Consider the following 22231-nt stretch of genomic DNA (forward strand, 5'->3'; position numbering starts at 1 on the left):
CGAATTTTCTGTCGAATTTTAACCACTGAATTTGTGGAAGCGAATTTGTAAAGTGAAATAAAATGGACCGATAATTGCCTGTCGAATATTATACATCGTATTTTAAAACAGATTGAATATTTTGGAAGTTAACTCTAGAAGGTGAATATGAATTATTGAATTTTTAATCATGAAAATGTGTGTGAAATGTTTTGAATTGAAATATTCACAGCTTAAATATACAACTACGTTGGATTTCAGCCCCTAAAAATGAAAGCCCTGAAAATACGAGGCATTAAAATGCAAGCACTGTTAATGCAATGCATAAATTTTTCAGTTTGTGCAATTCAACATGCTTTTTTTGTTTCAAAGACATTTGTCATTATTGTTCTTCCATATACTTGTTTATACTTGTTAAACAAGTGAAAAAAACGAATCTAAAATAGATTCATATTAAAAATGCATTCCCTGAAAACAAGTCTAAATATTTTATTCAGTGTTGGTTCTTAAATAAATTCATCTTGTTTTTTAAAAATATATTTTCACTGCAAAATCATACAAAAATACTCATCAAGAATAGTTTATTTTTTGCAGCGTTTGCCTGCTCTGACATGGCATTTGACACCTAATGCAATTCTAGCCAGTGATAAAATTAGCAAAAAAGATGTTTCCCCGTTGTGAAAACAAGTTCTTTGGGTTCAGTCTTCCATGAAGGCACTTAGCATAACGGCCGTTATCAAACATGAGAAACACGCTCTCAGATAACAACTAAACAAGACTCCTGACTGCAGCGAGCCTCTGCTAAGAGCCTGAATGTGTCCGAGCATCTGCTGAAACAATACATCTAATGTCATTATCTGTTTTTCGCAGCCAGACAGTCTAGCCTCAGCCATAAAGCAGAGGAGTCCACGGTCTAAAGCTGCCTTCTCTGCACAGGAACCGGGGCCTGTGGGGAAATCCGTAACCCTGGGCTCCAAACGATCGTGTCTGCATACATCACCAGAGCAAGGTATTGGATTTCTCCCAGGGTTCTCAAAGTGGTCCGCACAGCATGGGGGCACACTATTGCCCTTCCTCCTTCTGTTCCGACAAGTCCGGGATCCCGTTCAATTAGCATGGATCCGGTTCGGTGTACTCGCACGAAAGGCTCTGTATCGCCGGCGACAGCGGGACTCTCTTGTGGCCCCGCAGGAGCCAAATACACAACTCATCGGCATGCACGAGGGGCGTTCACGTTGGAGCATGCTTACAAACACTGTGCTCATTCTGTCTTGCGTCAGTTAATAGATCCTGTCATTAGTTTAGCTCTGTAATTAAGCAAAATGGGTGAGCTGAAAGCAGTGGAATAACTGTTTATCTTAGGTTTCTGGTAGGGGGAAAACAGAAGCAACAGACTGATGCCAATATTTGAATGCAACATGTATCTCTGGAAAACAAATACACTGACCTTAGAGGGAATTACTGCAGCACATGTACTGTATATGAGTGTTTCTTCAACTTTGGGAACTTTTATGTCTAAGAACTTTTTAATTAAACTAACAGATTGAGATCACATTAAAAGATCACAATCAAACTACTGTATAATGGAAACTAGGGATGCACCGATACCGCTCCTGTACTCTTACTCGTAAAAATGCCCCGATACCAAACAGCGTGTGAATAGAGCTGTGTCCAGAAAAAGAAACACTGAAAACAGAACAACAGAGAGTAGAATGGAGTTATTAGAGATTAAGGATGTCTATGAAGTACATGCAAGTAATTAATATAATGTTAAACATTCAATATTCACGCCTGTATAGCGGATGCGCCCGAGCTGATAAGCAGCGCGTGGCTGCACAGATGCGCGAGCTTGTCGAGTGAATATCTCACAGACATCACTGGAAAGTTTGTAGGCTGGGCTGTAAGTATCTCTCTCTCATTCTGCACCAATACAAACGTGTGCGCGCTGCGTATGTTTAGCTTGCTTTAAGGCCAAAGTATACTTCGGTTTTTACTCGTACGCGAGGGTCCGTGTACACTGCGCGTGACGCAAATTACATGACCAAAATAGTACGCGTGGTTCCCTGCATTATTTTAGGAAAACGTTTTGTGATTACAGTATTGAGCTGCTGCAATGGAGCAGCTCTAATGCGCCATTAAAATGAACAGTGAAAGTAACAAAAGCTTATACAATACATTTTAACAGGTATAATTAAGTGTGGAAATAACTGAAGGTAATATCTGTTTGCTAAATGAAGCCAACTAACATGATTCATATTATTATTATTACTATTATTTTGTTTCTGTTCCCAATATTAAAAAGAAATTACAAATGCTGTGAAAATACAGGTATCGGTGAGTACCAAAAATTAAAGTATCGGTATCGGAATCGTTCTGAAAAAAGTGGTATCGGTGCATCCCCAATGGAAACTTTTTACCACACATTCCTCATTTACTTTTGCTACTTTTCTGTTGACTTTTATGTGTAGTACTGTTCAAAAGGCACAGTAAGATTATAATGCTTTTGAAAGAAGTCTCTTATGCCTAACAAGATTGTATTTATTTGATCAAAAATACCGTAAAAAAAGTCATTTTATGAAATAAAAAATTAAATATTAATAAATATTATTTGTGTGCATTTATAATACAAAGAATGCTAATTGTAAAAACAGAATGATTGGCCATTATATATATATATATATATATATATATATTGGCCAATCATTCTGCTATATATATATAATTGTATTTCCACTACAGAATGGAAACTGTGGTGGAAATTTTTATTACTTTTAAGGAAAAATATATAATCCAATGATGTACATTGATATACTGTTGGATATACTGCTGTTAATGGAAGGAAAAAATAGTCAGACTGTGAAAAGTGTGAAAACAGGACCAAAAAAATACCTATACAAAATTCATCCATTCACTCCTTATTACTATATTTCTATTTTTACTATATTGTTTTCTATTATAATTAATATTGTTATTTTTTATTGCTATGCAGATAAAAAAGACTTTACTAAATTATGGCACAGACTGTTAGAAGTTATAATGAAGCAAAAGTTTGGTAAAATGTAACTCAAATCCAAACTAACTGGCTCAATCAATCATGATTGCACCTCTCCATGATAACCTGTCCCAATTGGGTTGTATGCCAGCGGTACAGTATTACAGAATGGATACATTCTTACACGACACCACATCAACTCTGCACCCACTTCACTGTGAGGGGCACGAGGGGATAATATTGCCCTTCTCAGGAGGCGTGGGTACTGGTGCTGCCATCTGTGCCTGTGGCTTTTCCACATCACAGCTAAATGCAGCAAGATTCACGACCCATCTGTCTCATTTACAGCACACTTCAACCAGGACTGATTGCATCTCCTCCAAGGACTGTTCCCCATTAGATGGCCATTGAGGTCTATAAAGCGATGGCTTAACTCTATCAGGACGCCTAATCCTTCTCTCCTCTCAGGCTGACCTGAGGATTCAGAGCCAGCTGTGGCCGTGTCGCTCACTTATCTGCAAAGCGAGTCATTAGGACCGGTGCTTCTCGCCCTAGGCAGGAAGTGCACAGTGCAGCGGTGATAACATGCCGTCTCTCCTCAGGGTGCGTGATGACACCTGCTTTAACCCACTAGCAACAACTGCCGGGATTAACCTCGTAACAGAGTACAATGAACTGCGGTCTGCAGTTAGTCGGCAAGTGCAATCCGGTGCCCTTTGCTCCACTAATCTTGACAAACAGAATCGGTCATAAAAGTCAGTAAATCTGTATGTGCCACGCTACAACTGTTATCCACAGCAAACACTTTCTATGTTGTAAAAGGCAGTGTGGTCTAGTGGATAAAGACCTGTGTGTCATAGGTTCAAAACCATGAAGTTAATCCATGAAGTGTGTAGTACATCTTTACTGTACTGTAAGTAATTGTTATGCACTACCTTTCAATATCTGTAACTTTTAAAAAACTGATTTTCGTGCTGTTGTTGTCCATGCCAAAAAAGATGTCACTTCCTACAGAATACTGCCATTAACAGTGTTGTTACCAATGTTGTTATTGTTAACTGAAACTAAAACTATTAAAAATTATTTTTGTTAACTGAAAAAAAAAAAAAAAATTATATATATATATATATACACACATCAGATTTTCATATATTTTATCACTGTTTCCATTCTCCAAAAGACGGTATGACTTCCTGGTTCTATGAAGCCCCTTCCTCAGAAATACGCAATGGGCTCAGATTGGTTAGCTGGCCCAGTGTGTTGTGATTGTGTGCTACCGGGGGCAGGGTTTATGTAAATTATAGGGTTCATGATAACACAAACCAAGGAAGAAGCTCATTGTTGTCCCTACCAGCCGTTTGTTGTAGGCCTTAAAACGCAAATTCTGTAAAAAAACAAAAAAAACAAATCTCCCTTTGCATTGAACTTTGCAGATGTTGTTTATGCTCAAACAGAAACATTACACATTAACTAAAGTTAAAAAAAGTGAAATCATAATCAAGGACTCCTTTAAGTACCCCTGAGATTTTAAAATAAATATTTTAATAATTAAGTATCACATATGGCATGCAGGTAAACATGAAATATTTCATTTTTAGTAAGTATTTTAATTTGATTGTTATTTTAAAATTATTTATTTTCCTCGTCCCCACAGCTTTTGGTGAGATACGCCTGCCTGGAAGGATTTCTTTTTTTTTTATTTTTATGAAAAGCTCCCTCGCTGGATTCTGAATACCCCCCCCAAATATTTTCATTATTATTACTACTACTATTATTATTATTATTGGGAAGAGGAGGAGGGGGAGGTGAGGAGGAAGGAAAGAGAAAATACTTCACAAAGAAATGAATACTCTCAACATCCACAATTCTCAACACTCCCAACCTATATGTAAATGTGAGTTATTTTTGCTGTTTTTTTGTAAAACATTACACATTAACTAAAGTTAAAAAAAGTGAAATCATAATCAAGGACTCCTTTAAGTACCCCTGAGATTTTAAAATAAATATTTTAATAATTAAGTATCACATATGGCATGCAGGTAAACATGAAATATTTCATTTTTAGTAAGTATTTTAATTTGATTGTTATTTTAAAATTATTTATTTTCCTCGTCCCCACAGCTTTTGGTGAGATACGCCTGCCTGGAAGGATTTCTTTTTTTTTTATTTTTATGAAAAGCTCCCTCGCTGGATTCTGAATACCCCCCCCAAATATTTTCATTATTATTACTACTACTATTATTATTATTATTGGGAAGAGGAGGAGGGGGAGGTGAGGAGGAAGGAAAGAGAAAATACTTCACAAAGAAATGAATACTCTCAACATCCACAATTCTCAACACTCCCAACCTATATGTAAATGTGAGTTATTTTTGCTGTTTTTTTGTACTTAGCTTGTTTTATGTTGTGTGTTGTTTTATGTTAGTCACTCTGTATGTGTATTTTGTATACTCTTTGTATGTATAATGAAAAAAAGGATCCAAAATAAAACACTAAGTCAGGAAAAAAAAATTATTTTAATTTTACATGATTTATGATTTAATTAATTGTTAGCTTTTCATTAAACTCACAAACCCCCTGCAGTTCCTTTACAAACTCCAGTTTGGGAAACCTTGATGTAATATATTGTTTAATACACTTCGTGCTGTTAATTACAATGAATGGAATATATTTTTTATATTTTTACATCATTATGGTACAAGATTATCCTATTTAAATCAATGTGATAAACGAGTTAGGACAAAAGTTATCTAAAACTAATCAAAAAGTAGTCTGATTACATTACCTAAAATGTGTAATGTAATGGATTATGTTACTGACTACAATTTTTGTCATGTAATTTGGAATTGGTAACGGATTACAATTTGTAAGTAATCTACCCAGCTCTGTGTATATATATATATATATATATATATGTGTGTGTGTGTGTGTGTGTGTAGTTGACAATAAAAAAAGGGGAAAAAAAATTATAATAAAAAACTTGAAAAAAGATAAAACACTAAATAGAAATATTTTTAAATAACAAACTAATTAAAATGAACTAAACTGATGACATACCTAACAAAATAACTAAAATTTAAATGAAAACAAGCTAATTTAAAATATTTAAAAAAATACTACAACAGTATTTAAATAATCCTAAAAGTACACTGATTTTGAAAATAGATTGGTGAATTTTCTTTGCCTTTTTTCGGTTTAGGGATATTGATCAAATGAAATCTACAGATTGATTACTAATAAAACATTCCCTAATTAAAACATATTTTCTTTGAAACATTTTAATTAAAGAAAATAAGAAATTAAGACACACCTATAATATTTCTTAATAAACTGTCACTTTATTCGCTGCAGAAATTGGCACAAATGGCAACATCTGGTCAAAATAAAGTAGTGAAATTATTTAAAATTTACTCCATATTGACATAATGTGAAGAAAACTAATTAAACATTTTATAAAAATTATGCATTTAATATTTTATCTGATATATTAAGGCATTTATGAAGTGTACAGCACAACAGGAATTATCATCTAAAGTCAAACTGAATCACATTTTGAAATACAACTCCTAGCTCAGAGAGATGCTTAAATCCTCTTACGGTTGTAAATGTACTATTTTTATCTGCGCTGCTGTCATAAATGCGTACCGTGACTTTAAAAGGCGTTGACGTGTCTGCATCCATAGCGACCACCGTTTTGTCCACCGTACTGCCAGGCATACTGCGTCGCCGGCCCACCCTGTCAGTGAGAGACTCTGAGAACAGACAGACAGAGACAGAGAGAGGAATCAGAGAGTGATGACTGGATTCATGCGTATGTAACCTGCCAAGAGCAGTTCAACGATCAGATTTCCCCTAGGATAAACAAACCCACCAAATGAACACAATCAAACATCAATAACAGCACTGGAAACCTGAAAAAACTAAAGAAAGGTGTTCAGCATCATCTCTTCTTCATGCTTGCTAAGATTTAAACAAGTTGCTAGTATGTTTTGGATGGTTGCCAGGGGGTTGCTGTGCCATTGCTATGTGGTTGTTATGGTCTTTTGAGTGGTATTAAGCATGTTGCAATGTGGCTGCTTTAGCAGGTTCCTTATTGGCTCAAGTCAAAAGGCCCACCCATAATTCTCTACAATATGCTGCTTCTGTAGCAGCGTCACTGTGTCAGTCACATGTGTCGGTCATGCGCGGCCTGCATCAGCCTGTCAGACTGTGCTTGGCATTCAGCACACGCCTGCATCTCTGTCTGCACGATTGATGGAGGGAAGAAGGAGGGAACAAGTGTTTGTGCGGAAAACAAATGAGAGAGCGAACGCAGCCAACCTGAAAGACAAGATCTATGAAATTCATCCTCCTGTCTGTCTCTTTGCACAGTCTGAATTACGTCAAACTCAAAACAAAGTGGAGGAAGGGCTTCTGTGCCTCGCTGGCTTTGTACTTGGAAAGATGCATCACTAACAAGATCTGGAAGCTTTTTTTTGTGTGTGCTCTTTCTGACAGCTCTTTTCTTGAGCTAGAATTGGTTGTTCAAATAAAAAAGCTTTCTGTTCTACAGTATAAAAAATATCCTGTTATATTTATGGTATTAAAAAAAAACTGGCAGCTGTGGTTGCCCGAAATTCACGGTAAAAACAATGTTTCCGGTGTTACAAGATGCCTGTATATTTTACAATTTATAACTGTATATTTCATTAAGTGATAGACTGTTAACATACCTATATACTCAAAACTACAGAATCTGCTTTTTGACATAAAAGGTATCAACAACCATCATAGTAATACAGGTGATACGACAGAAAGCAACATGATGAAACAGTGTAAATTTGTTTTATTTAATACTTCTTTTCTTTTTATTTACTAAAAAAACCTTGACCCTCTAACACTTGCACTCTCTATTCTATTTCTATTCTATCTACTTGTTTCTTTTATTATATATATAAAAAACTTGATCCTCTAACACTAGCACTATCTATTCTATTTTACTATTCTATTCTATTTCTATTTTATTCTACTTGTTTTCTTTTTATTTATTAAAAAAAAAAACTGACCCTCTAACACACACACACACACACACACACACAGTAAAAGCAACTTTCAGTTAACCAATTCACAATTCAACATTTTTTTATAGTGTACAGAGAGCATCAAATTCACTGACACCTGGAAACAAACCAATGATATAAACTGCTAAGGATAAACAATTATGTGCTAATAAATATTGCCATAATGTCAAATAACAAGGATTTGTATTGCGCCTCAGTCATCATTTAGTGTTGGCTGAGCAAAACTAGACATGATCTGACAACATGGAGGAAGAGTGATTAACAGCCCTGCGTAGGTATCGACATATGAACATTCCGTCTGTGTGTGCGTAATTTCACTGTTTTCTCACTACAGAGATGAACAGATTGGAATGCATGGGAGAGAAATCTCAACGCCGCCTCTTGCTTATGTTGATATCACAACATCCTGATCCATATGTTAAGCATGGAAGCAAGATCACATGATCTTTGACTTAAATGCAGTGTTTTAAAACAGTGAAGATCCACATGGTTTTTGAGTAACATTTAAAAGTCTGTAAGTAGGCCAAAACATTATATACATAATTCTTAACAGGGTAATACTTTATGTATTTTTCAAATATGACTGTGTACTTCTGTTCATAAACATCAGCATCTCTCCATCAGCTGTGTTGAAAGCACTGTTTGCTCTGAATGATGACTACAATGTCATTACCAACCTGCAAACTAATAATTGGTTCAAATATTCTTTCATCATTAAGCTGCTTGATCATGATTGATAAATGCAGCGTAAATGGAAAAAAACACTAAACGACAATTAAGAGATGGCTCCAACATTCCTCCACCCAGAGCCAAGTGTTTATGAAGAGTGGAGACAGTCAAATGCTTTCATATTGAGAGGACAACACAAGGGGCTCAAAGAAAAGTCTCCTCTGGCACGGACCTGTGAGCAGGGGGTCTGAACTCCTGAACGTTCTGCTTATATTTGTCCAGAGCAAACATGCTGACAAGAATACAGAAGTTGTGTTTATGAGTTGCTGTGGAAATACTTTCCATTTCAGGGTGGACAAAAGTAAATAAATATCACATCAGAGGACTGATCACCGCCACTTTATGACCCACATGATTTCCAAAAAAAAACTAAACCAAAACTAAACCGATTTCCAAAACTAAACTAAAGGTTATCCAAATGTACGTTATATAATATATATATTCTTTTTGATTGTAAAGCACTTTGGGTGTACAGCAACACACAATAAAGCGATATATAAATGCATAATAAAATAAAATAAAATAAAATAAAATAATAAAATAGTACAACGTGGCCCCTGTAACTTACTTATAAATGAATATATTTCAAACAAAAAGTTCTTGACTGGTATGAGCCATCAAACAATGTTCCATATATGTTAATCAGTTCAACCCCAGATGTTGAGAAGACTTGTGGGCCATTTGCCAGAGAATTACCGCAGAAATGCTTGGTGCTAGCGGCCCTATTAATCTGCTCTAAACAAGATGCATGGCCCAGCTGCTGTAAGAGATGCCTGCACCGGGGTGCCACCGTCCTCCATCTGATCTCACAGAGGACTCTGTCATTCCAGGAAATTACATAGAAGTGCTATGGTCTCATTTAGCATTCAAGCAGGGATATAACTCACAGGCTTGTCTCATTTGCTCTTAATCTAAATGCACGCTCCTTTCTTCAGATCTGGCTCGACTTGTCGCAGCAAGAGATGACGAGTCTTTGCAGGCCCTTCGGTTTGGTTAGACCGTTAAGGTTTTTTTGGTTAAGGTTTAAAAGCAAAGACAATAACATAAAAAGCGAAACAACTTGTGCTGATTTTCAGCAGAGTCAGTATCTGGGTAACATACAGTGACCTGCAGGTATTTTATAATTGATTATGAATGACAATGATAAAAATTGCAAAAAGGTAAAGAAAAAAAACAAAAAAACAGACTTTGCTTGAGTCTATTTAGCAGAACATAACTTTGTGACCCAGGAAGTACAGTATCTGGTGTAATAATATAGTTAGCCAATAAACAGATTTTACAAGTAATGTTCTGTCAAATGCCCCAATCTGCATATCCATTGATTGTCAGTATGGATTGAAGCAGAGAGAAATATGTGGAGAAGTACACAGAACTGATTAATTTGTGAAATACGGACCACATCCTTTAACTATAAGAAGATTTCTAATACACACACGCACACATGCGCACACACGTTTGTTTCTGTGAATTGTGGGGACTTTCCATAGACTTCCAAAAATATTAGGAAGCACAATTCTCAACTGTTATAGTATTGATAAGAAATATTTCTTAATCAGCAAATCAGCATATTAGACTGATTTCTGAAGGATAATGTGATACTGAAGACTGGAGTAATGACGCTGAAAAGTCAGCTTTGCATCACAGGAATAAATTACATTTGAAAATATATTATATATATATATAAATACATATTTTTAGCAAGGATGTATTAAATTAATCAACAATGAGAGCAAATACCTTCACATTGTTACAAAAAAAAAAATCTATTAAAAATGCTGTTCTTTTGTACATACAAGAGGTATGACAGGTGAGCACAATGAGGTGATTAACTAATAATGAGAACAGGAACAACCAAATAAGGACACAGAGGGAGAAACCACAATCAACAGTCCACAGGGGTGTGACAATGTGCCCATTCCCTGGGTTCAATAATACCCACGCTCCTCTCAACGATAATGTGATACTGAAGACTGGAGTAATGACGCTGAAAAGTCAGCTTTGCATCACAGGAATAAATTACATTTGAAAATATATTCAAATAGAAAACAGTTATTTTAATCTGAATATTACGGTTTTACTACATATTTAAATCAAATAAATGCAGCCTCCGTAAGATTTTCACAAAAGTAAAAAATAAAATATTTTTTTGAAAGCAAACCTACAGATCAGGCAGGACGACGAAGATGACGAAAAAAAGGATATTTAATGATATGACAACAGGAGATCCAGACAGGGTAGACATCAACACACAGGGTAACATTCACAAACAACCAAATAAGGACACAGAGGGAGAAACCACAATCAACAGTCCACAGGGGTGTGACAATGTGCCCATTCCCTGGGTTCAATAATACCCACGCTCCTCTCAACCTATCAATCAAACAGCTAAAATGCTGTGCAGGCCTTCCATCTAACATCACTCCCCTGAAACAAGACCACCACAGTGAAAGGAAATGGAAAACAGGCAGAGACAAACAGAACAGAAATAGAATGATAACTAAGCACCGCTTGTTGTTCTTTGAAGAACAATTACTTAATCAGAACAAGCTGTTCCAGTGTTTCCAATTAAAGGTGATGTAAGTGTGAGTATTGTATATAATGACAGATTGACATTTTTGGGTGAACTCTTGTTTAAGAACAAATGTAATCTGTAATCAGCAGCACATACTGTCCCATGCAGTAGCCAACTGTAAAAATGACTTCTGGACAGGGATGCTTCAGACTCTGACATGTACAGTAACACAGAGAATGGATGGTAAATGCTGCTTTGGGCTCATTGCTGAAGCGTCAATCACTGAGCAAGTCAGCTCTCTTTCTTCTATGAAACAGACACAGAGCTAAACTCTCAACTACACCTGTCTCTCAAGCCTCTTGATGTGTCAAGAAACAGAACTTCTTTGGTCTTTAATGGAGAAGTGCACTAAAGGCCTGACAGATCATGCAGCCCACATTCGCCAACTCTGAGAAACCTTTCATCTCGGCGAGACTTTATCAATCTCATCAACTGCCACCACAAGAGTTTGAGCAAAGTTTGAACAGTGCAATGTTTCCAAGTAATGGATCTGAAACAAGAATGCACAAGATCTTGAAGTTTTTTCTACGCACTTGAAGTTTAGAAAAATACTGAGTGCACTCATAACTCTTTGAAAAGAAGGAAATGGGAGAAACTAAATGATAGGGCTGCAAAAAGAGTGGTTGCCAGGGTTGTGCCAAATTCAGAAATGTAGAATTGGCTTCCATTTAATTAACGAGTGTGCATTTGAACTGAATTTGGGATGGCAGCATAAGGAATTTACAGAATAGTAGCTCAGTGGAAATTCAGCAAGATTTAACCACTATGTAATTTGCTTAATCAGTATTTTGTTAATTTAAAATAAAATAATAAATTAATAAAACAAAATGAAATAGTACAATGTAATTTAATAAATAACTAAAGAATTTAATAAATATTTATATGAATTTCTTTCAATCAAATAATTGAATTCAAATTCCTTTCTTTAATTCAGAACTAAATTGGATTTTAAAAGTCTCTCAAATAAATTCTGGTGGTTGCCATGGCACTGCTATGTGGTTGCATTGGTTAGAAAAGTATTAGCACACCTCTCCTCAACAAGCTGCACGACCTGCTTTATCACGTGTGGACAAGTTATGCACCAAAGTTTAATACTGAGAACAGAAATCGTTCATGGAAATATGTATGAATCTGATGTAAAGAGGAGGTGGTGGTTTCTTCAGTACTGTGTGAACTGTGAACCGCTTGCTGTCTTCTCCCACACACAGATAGGATAAGTCTCTCTTGGCTCTAATCAGTGTAAGAACTGAGAAGAAAAAGTCCCTGGAGGCTGTATATTTAGGAAGCTTCACTTCACCATGAGGAAGACAAAAATACTTGTTTATGAACTCCATCGAAGCAGTGAAGTACTGAAAAATTGATATTCTTACAGCAGCAGATCATAGGCTGACAAAAAAACTAAATGTTTCCTACTTTAGGCTAACTCATACTGAAGGAAAAGTGATTTAAACTCAGAATCAGAATTTACAACTTGTCTTTTTAAACTGCTAAAGTAAAAGTAATACTTCTGTTTATAATTACCAGCTTTTAAAAACAAGAAAGTGGAAGGAAGGCCACAAAGAAGACCACAAATGTGTATGAATTTGAAATATCTTTAACAGTTGATAAACAAATTAAAAAGTCCAACATTCACAATGTCAAGTCACAGTAGACCACCAGATGATAGATAGAAACGGGTTTCGGGAGAACACTTCTTGTAGTCAGTATCGTCAAAATATGATTACTTTCAATAAGACTTTCAATATTCTCTCTTTGTCTCAAAGTATAAGGCCAGGACACGTTTGTACTTGTGATAGACCAATATATCAACTGAATAATCAGCCATTATTTGGCAGTTTAACTGCTGAATAATTCGCTTAATCAGTATTTTGTCTTTTCCAGTAAAAAAATTAAGTAATTTAAATATAAAAAAAAAAAAAGAATAAATATATAAGATATATTCTCTGAAAACAAATAAGAATAATTTCAGATTTTTATTTATTTATTTATATATTTATTTATTTATGGAAAGGACAAAAAACACAAAAAAATAATACATTTGCAGTTCAGTCTTGTAAATTGCATCATTTTCTTTTTTATGCGTGTTACTATCAATGTACTATCAAATAGAGTATGTATGCCAATTTGAGAAACTACTTAAGAGGATATTTTTATGAAACGTCAACAAAGTCCAGTCCCCTCAAAAGTTGCCTGCACCTTCACTTGCTTTAAAAACATGTATCACAGCAAAAAACTTCAATCACAAAGCAAAGAGGAGAAGAATATCTGAAACCTGGGCACCGTTTCACTCAGACACCAAATGCACACTTCATTCTGATTGAAAACTATAATCAGTCAAACATTTCTATCAGTTCCTCAGTGCACTTTCATTTCCATCATTCTTGAGGGCAAATTCTATTACACGATGGATATTAAGTCAATATGATCAGACAATGAAAAATGTCACAAACGCATAAGGGTACTATGGCACACTCTGTAACCCCAGCAAAGTACTGTTTTTTCCAAGATAGACAGAAAAAGACCAAATCACCCTTGATAGCAGTGCGGCAGCGGCTCCGTGACCGAACATGCTGTCTGTGCCCGGATCGGCCCAGAAGTCTGTAGTAGTACCACTTCCTCCCCAGAACTCGCCTCACTGCCCCCGACATGCTCTCCGCGCCTCGCTTTCACCTGTGTCACGGCCTACAGAATGATTGATTCAGAAACTGCTGGAAGTCTTCATTTCAAAAGCTCCTGTTAAACTGAATCACTGCCAGAGAAGCAGATCGCTCCATCTCATTCTGCAAGTCAGGACTGCTCTTAAAATGACATGGTGGAGAGTTTCGAGAGAATAGGCGGAAAAACAAGGGGGAAAGTAGAGAGTCAACTCCTCCCAACAAATAACCTCTTTGCTTTGGGAATGAAATCTACAGTGAGGGGTGAATTTGGGTGTAAATTATAGTGCAGACATGTCTTGAGCAGCTCCATCATAAAAAGAACTATATCAAATGTACAGATATTACATTACAGTGATAATTCACCCAAAACTGAAAATTGTCTACTTACCCTTTACAATGTTCCAAACCCAAATGTTGTAATTTTCTGTAAAAACTCCAAAGGAGACATTTTTTATTTTAATCTTGTAGTTCTTTCCAATAGCAGTTCATACTGACCACATCTGTCAAGCTCAAAAAAAAAAAAAAAGATATAAAACACCATTAACAAAATATAAAACAAAATTTCCAATCATGTAGAATATAATAACCTAAAAATCGGTCAAAATGTTTACAATTTATGTAAATAATAAATTCTGGTTTGTTTCTCACACAAAACTATTATTTGGCAGTTTTACAGTAATTGTATGGTTTTTTTTTTGGAGCTTATCAGGTATGGTCACTAAGAGGTCCACATTTTTCCCATTATTGTTGTAAATTCAAGAGAAACTAGTATCTTTCATAGCTTTACTTGGCTGAAACCACTGAAGACTGAACAGGAGGTTTGTCTCTTCACCCACCCTCAGTTAAACATCCAATACATTAATATGTTTGCAGTGCTCTGACAAGGCATTTGACCCCGTGACCTCTACGACACTAGCTGGTGAAGTAATGAGATTTACGAGCCGCAGAAGAACATCTCACCTCCCTGATGAAATCCTCGATTCTGAGAACCAAATGTCAACAACCTACCAGACAGAGACGAAAACTATTTTTAAAAATGATTTACAGTATGTGTTGAATATTATTTATTCATCACTAATAATAATACTGACGCTCAGACACTCGACCCCGGTGTGAACTTTCTCATCGAGAGAGGATGAGAGGATGAGATGGAGAGGCTGGCTAAATCTGTCTGCTCGGCTTCTCCGAAGAGCTCTGTGCTGGAATAAATGTGAGCAATAAGAGGTCTGATATTATTACCCATAGTGCAGTTGCTACATGCCACCTGAGCCTCGGAGTCAAGCTAAAGGAGAGTATAGGGAAGTGCCATTAAGTCGAGTGATATACGAGTGATCGCCTCTGTGTACTGATGCTGCCTGCTTTGCATGAAGACATAAAACAAAACGTTTATCTCTCCAGAGATGTAAAGCTAACCAGAAACAGTGGAACCAAATGTTTGGTAACCATCAGAAATGCGTAACATCAAAAAGTCTTGAACTACTCATGACATTCATTAGCCAAGTCACTGTCTATATAAATCAATATAAAGTAAAGTCAGTATGAAATTGTCTTATGGTTCTAATTTGTTGCTTTAAGACAAAAATTACTGAGGAATGAGTTTCTGAGAAGAAACTAATACAGGACTCAATGTCCCCCCATAAATAATCAGTCCTCTTACACCATAGGACAATCTCACACACAGCATTATGACATAATCTGGTTAACATTCATCAGCAGGAATTAATGTAGGCAGGGCATGATTTTAACCATCAGGATTGGATTGGATCGTTAATGTTAGCTATTATTTTTTTTGTTAGTATTTTGCCCTGCTGCTCACACAACCTTGTACTGGAACAAATTACTTCTTCCTTCTTGATACAATTTTTATTAGTCTTTTTAAAATAGCTTTTCAGTGGGAAAAAATGTGTTACAATCCTTACATATATATATATATATATATAGAGAGAGAGAGAGAGAGAGAGAGAGAGAGAGAGATTTTAACTGGAATGTTAAAAATGCATTACTTTATCTTTATAGAAATTATCATTTGTTTCTTCTATTTGCAGGTGTGAAACCATTAAAATATTTAATATGAATTAGGAAAACAAACATTATTATTATTATTTGTAGATAAACATGCTCTGATGAATTATGCACAGTAAGACCAATAATATTATTTAGGAAAGCAAACCGAGTCCATTTTTTTTTCATATTGAATAAAATAGGAGGAAACAAAAGCAGAAGGAAGCGTGAGTTACGTGTCCAGATTTATACATTATTGTGACCATATTAAAATCACATAATTACTTCTTTCTATGATTCCTTCTTTCACCACACTCTGAAATCTTTACTCTGCCAGCCCTTTAATAGCACTGACCTCAAGAGGTGTGAACATCAGCCCTGCACACAAACAGGCATTTAGCCTCAGAGCGCAGCAACACTGCTGTAAATATCAGACTGACTTCAGGGAGCTGACTGACCGCTGTGCAGCAGGTAAATGCAATCAAGACATGACTTCAGCTCTCTGCCCTCGGGCCTTCTTCATAGATTGCACATTTAAAGGGGAAAATGTTTACATGCAGTGCCCCCCTCTGGACCAAAGTGGTACTAAAAAAAAATTTATGCACTACCATTAGAGCATTCCCACAATCATCAACAACATATTGTGAAAATAAGACAGACAGACAGACAGATAGACAGACAGATTCACAATATCAAATAGAAAAGTATAAGTGGAAAAATAAAATGTCCAAACATACGTCTGCTGAAGTGATGAAACAAACCAAGACAAACTGCAGCTCCCACACTGCCACCACAAAATGAGGACAATCGGAAGGACCTCAAGCTGTGGAGAGGAACTTATGATGGCCACCAACGCCACAAATGCCTTCATCTGAGATGAAACATGCAATAACTCGCTTTCCTTTGAAACCACTCTCTTTTTTCTGTTGACATCATATACAAACAGCTCTTTGGGTGTTGTTTTATGAAATACACAATGCTCTTGGCCATTTTAGATGAGAGTACAGAGTTCACCGCATTAGGTGTTTGGGAAGTAAAGAGAGATCCTTGTTTTTTGCTGCTGTTTGGAGTTTTGGATTCCAAGCTTTTACTAGAAGAGGCAACGGCCAAAATCATCAACCAATGAACACCCATAATGACATTCTTTCTTTGATGATGTGACAATGTGAATTAATGAAGCAATGAAAACTCGGAGAACAAACACATTAGGCGAGATAAAGTCTGCCAAAGAGTTCTGGACACACTGGTCTAGACTGTTTATGGCCCTGAATGAGACTTAGAATGAGTCTAAATTATTGTGCAATTATTGCAACAATGCCAAGTTTGGGAAGAGATGTTTTGACTGCCAAATCAACAATTACATATAGTTCTTTCCACTTGAGTCTGAAAATACTCCATTAGTCTTGTTGTTTAGCTGTGTGAGAACTAGGCCTATTTGTGTTATTTTTGCAATCATTAGAAAAAACTCTCATAGAATATGTACATGAGCTGTTATTATGCAGCTCTGAGAAACATGGGAAAAACAGAAAAGCAAGTGGCCACCATCCAACATACATATGAAGACCAAATGAAAAAGACCAGATGCTAACAATGAATGAATGAATGAATTACAAAATACACTAAAAGTCAAGCATTTGTACACACTCAACTTAATTTGTTTCTCATGATCTTACAAACTTTTAAACTATCGATATTAGTTATGGATACAAATAAATATTGTGCCATAGATATTAACAAAACTAAAAATTTAATTGAAAGCTGTTACATGAATACATGTGACGTCCTTCGATACTGTTTAAAAAGCATGCCAGGATGCACCTTATAAAGTTAGTTAAGAAAGTAAAAGTTCCTTTTACCACGGAAAAAGTTTTAGAAAGAGCTCACTGAGTTCTCATAGAGCTCATGTAATGTGAATATGAGTAGAGAAATGACAAAATTAGGGTGAAAAGTCAAAGGCAATGCTTCCAATCATGCTGTGATTGGTTCAATTACCTGTCAATGCACAAATGCCCATCTATCATGTTCACAACTAGCCTGCAAATTGGCCTGAATGGGTGAAACTGGTAGAAATAAAGAGACTAATTACAAAGTAAACAACTCACCCACTCAAATGGGTGTTCATACAGAACTGGAGTACAAATTTACATTGGACAAAAAAAAAACAACAACAGCAGAGAGGGAACTTTGCCTCCTTATTTTTGAATTTTGTTGCACACTACTGATTGTATACCAAAGTTACTTAGCAAATTGAAAAACTGAAGCAGATTATCATCAAACTGTAAAGCTTATAGAGTATTAACATACCACTTCAACTTACAAGAAAGTGTTGACAGAGTACCAGGTACTGTGCATCCAATCCTCGTAATCTCTGAGACAAGACTTCAATCACTGAGTTACATGGGGCCTAGCAGTTTACTGATGCTCCTGGGTATTTGCCGCTTATAAGCGGGCCGCCACTCTTACAACATCTGGACGTCCCCTGGAAGGCGAGAGGCCCTCGGTCACCAGACACCATTAACATCAAGCTCCCTGAATCCAAGCAGTCACGCTGCATTTCCATAAGCAACAGTCAACAAGCTCATGAATCTCTTCCCAGACTAAAAACCAGCAGTTTCAACCAGCACCAGCAGAAAGAGCCTCGGTGGTTTCACACGTACTATCTCTGTTTATGTGGACCAGAGTCAAATATCTGCTTTTCATTTATCTCTAGGAATTACACAATCCCTGGGAAGACAAGGCAGTTTTAGTGGAAGCTCTTGTGTGAGATTTAAAAACAGATAAACACATTGCATCAGTTATTTAATTAAAAGAAGAATCTTTCATCATTTATTCTGGCATTTTAACATATAATGAAAATAGGCTGTTAAACTAAACAAGTGCACTATAAAAGTATCCAATGGTCCATCAAGAGCAGCTCAGACATTCTGTAAAATATCCCTTTTTGTGTTCCACTGAGGAAGGAAAGTTCCTCACAGGTTCAGTAAATGATGACAGAATTTTCATTTACGGTATGTGTAAAGTAATACTCTGAGAAACAAGCTGGTTAATTTCCAGCACATAAAGCAGATAAAATGAAATTTGGCACTGGATTCAAAAATGCATTAAGACTCATAATCTCATGTTCAATACAATCACTGCCACAGTTGTTTTTCCCCAAGCTGGAGGAATTGTTTCCTCCATTTTTGCAATTATCTCAATTACAGAGAAGAACAACAGTACTAAACTAATGGCTGCTAAAGAAAAGACCAGTAACACGTTGTTCTGATTTGTTTTGCCCTTGAAGTAATTTACTTTCGGGTTCAGTTCCAACAACAATCTCTTGAACTTGAAGGATCTCACATGTAGCACATTTCTGGTTTGACCCAATTTCAATCTAGTTTATTCTACATGTTCAGAAGACCTTAATCATACGCAAGACAGATGTTCTCAAAGGGTTTTATCCCCTGATAATCAAGATTTCTATGTTGCAACTATGCAATTTTTTATGGATGGTCTTGAAGCACTTTTTGCCTCAAATATCAAAAAGGTGTAAGAACGTCAGACCACCCACTTGTTTTTGGTATATTACTCATTTGGGCTAGTATAAAGCCTTAAAGTTATAATTACCCAAAAAATTGGTCATCATTTACTCACCTTCATGTCACTCCAAACCTGTATGACTTATTTTCTTCTGCAGAACACAAAAGAAGATATTTTGTATAACACCGAGACACTTAAAAAAAATGACATTACATAAATTATTTAATGTTATTTTATTCCAGCTAATTTTACTCTAGATTTTACTCCAATGCATCCAAAATTGGCATTACAATGTCATATTGTAGACTCAATTCAACTTTAAAAGGGAAGCATGAAATTTCTGCTCCACTAGAGTCAGCGAATGAAGTTGTAAGAATAATGTGAGGTTACCCAAAACTCGTAATCCTGCTGATCAACAGTATCAAATATAGTTTGGCTTACCAAAGTGTAGATACAACTGTTAGTGCCGCACATGGACTCTCGTATAACCCTGAGTACTAAATTTAATACTGTCTAGACTGGACTCCTCAAGAATCTCAGCACTTTCTGGCATGCTGTCTACTGTCCTTCAGTCTAATCTAAAACCTGAGGGTCTATCATCATCACGCCAGCAGGCACACACACACACAATGCAGCGCTATTACATTAAGATCAGGTGTGATGTTACTTCAAACAGCAAATACATCAAAGAGGTTCATAAGTGGTCCACTTCTGTCTACAGGGGTCTTCTCCCTGGGGCAACAGGGGCAGGTTATGCTGAACATGAGCACTCTAAATTATGATCTATAAAATGGGCCACGAGAGGTATTTATAACCCCTGGATAGTGGATGAGGCTGCATTTTTCAGACGAGTAAAAGCAATTCCACTGCAGCCTTCACAATATTTTCAAATATCTGCGCTCAGCTGTCGATATGCATCCTGCAGAACATCTCGGCCGCATTGCTCAGTTAATTAATTGGACTTTGGCTTTTCTCTTTTGCTTTGATATGTTAATGAACGTCTAGCACAATGGACTCTGTGCCATCAAAGAGCCATGGATAAAATATGCCAAACCCCTGCTTGTTCCAACAGCTCCACCATCTCTGCCAGAGTCTGCATTAAACCCCCGCAATAAACTGAGAGGATGCTTCACTGCCATTGGCAGTAAGTCACGATTTAAGAACTGAGATTCAAATAGCTGAATATTAATTGCATTCAGATATACTACAAGTTCACAAACCTTGTAAATAACATGAGAACTGACAAACTTATATAAAAGTACTTATATATCATTTATTAGTTTTAAGTTTATTGCTGACAGAAGTAATATATAGTTCATATATAAAATATATATTTATTTTTTATATAAATATATATTTTATAAACAAAAAATAAATTTTAATTTTATTTTATTATTTATTTATTTTCTTTTTTTAGTAAATAGGAGCTGTACTTGCATGTATACTTTAAAAGGGGAGGGTTGTTCTTAAAACAGCAAGGTTTGCTTCATAAAAAGTTAATTGCTGACATAGGTAATATACAATTGATACAGAAAATATATTTATAGTTTTTTATATAAATAAACAATATACACATAAATATATATTATGTAAAATATAAATAAATTTATAAATACTTTTTTGTGAAAAGGAGGTGTATGTGCATATATAAATAAATCATCTATAAATAATAAAACATTTTAATTGAATGGGAAAAGACCAAAATCTCTTGAACTGTTTGTCAATATTAACTTTAAATATCATATTTTAAATAAGGAATAAGTCTTATCTTAAATTGTATTTCTTTAGTTCAAATTAGTCAGAAAAATACATTTTGGTTCAGCTAATGCAAATTCAAAAGTACATGTTGGTCAGATGACCTCTTGACCAGCCTTGGTCGGATTATGGTCCAAATTTAATGTTGATAGTCAAAACATGGCTTGCGTGACTAACAGCCTTTGTCTAATAAGAGTGTTCAAGCAGAGATGGAAGAGAGCACAGACGCTGATATTCAAAAATAATTCCTGGTACTGCACAGAACTGATTGTACTCTGTATCAATGAGTGCCAGCAAAGTACGAGACCTCTCTCTTATACCTGCACTTGCATTATAACACCAAGTTTCCCGGTACCATCTACACAACAAGTTCTGCAAGAAACACAGAGCAAATCTCCCAGAATGCTCAAGGCCAGGGCAAGCCTATATTTAACTTTGCACAAGAAAAGTCTTGTCTGTGATTTCGGAGTGCTGTCCTTTACTCAGTTGTTGTCAGAGGTTGCCAGGAGACGGGATCAATAGAGGCACTATATCAGCCATGTCTGAAGCACCACAGCTTTTATAGTTCAAAGCCGGGCTTGGAATACCCTTACTTTGGAGTAAAACAACATCCTGACAAAAAAAGGAGAGGGTACATGAGGGAGATAAAAAGTATGGAGAGAAAGAGAGAGGCAAAGGGAATAACAGTGAAAAATGGAAAACAGAATAGGGACAGGAACCATTTGTTCATCAGTCGATGCTAAAACAGCAAGGCCTGCATCATAAAAAGTTAATTGCTGACAGAGCTAATATACACCCTTGAATTCAGAGTTCTGCCGGCCAGAGAATAATTCCCATGTTTCCACACAAGTTTACGGGCTGTTTAAAGCTTTTTCTCCAGCGCATTTCAAAGTGCAGGAATGTGACTCCGTAAGATGACTTAACATTATGTTACGCGTTCAAACTGACAGCTGGAAGTCATATTTCA

General features: G+C 36.0%; 1 protein-coding gene across 6 annotated transcripts in view; it reads right to left on the reverse strand.

Moving 5' to 3' along the window:
• LOC107725315 (disabled homolog 2-interacting protein-like) overlaps positions 1-22231 on the reverse strand; it is a 104693-nt gene that overhangs the window by 67871 nt on the left and 14591 nt on the right. For 4 of the 6 annotated variants that reach the window (XM_016534541.1, XM_016534542.1, XM_016534540.1 and 1 more), the window contains one exon: positions 6617-6723. The exons of 1 other annotated variant lie outside the window; for it this stretch is intronic. In XM_016534541.1, coding sequence (XP_016390027.1) covers positions 6617-6723 — 107 coding nt within the window. Of the gene's footprint in view, positions 1-6616; positions 6724-13862; positions 14154-22231 lie in introns of those variants that run through there. One more of the 6 variants, XM_016534543.1, reaches the window with a different exon arrangement.

This window comes from Sinocyclocheilus rhinocerous, unplaced genomic scaffold (assembly GCF_001515625.1).
Source record: "Sinocyclocheilus rhinocerous isolate Xijiao unplaced genomic scaffold, SAMN03320098_v1.1 scaffold785, whole genome shotgun sequence".
Classification (NCBI taxonomy): Eukaryota; Metazoa; Chordata; class Actinopteri; order Cypriniformes; family Cyprinidae; genus Sinocyclocheilus; species Sinocyclocheilus rhinocerous.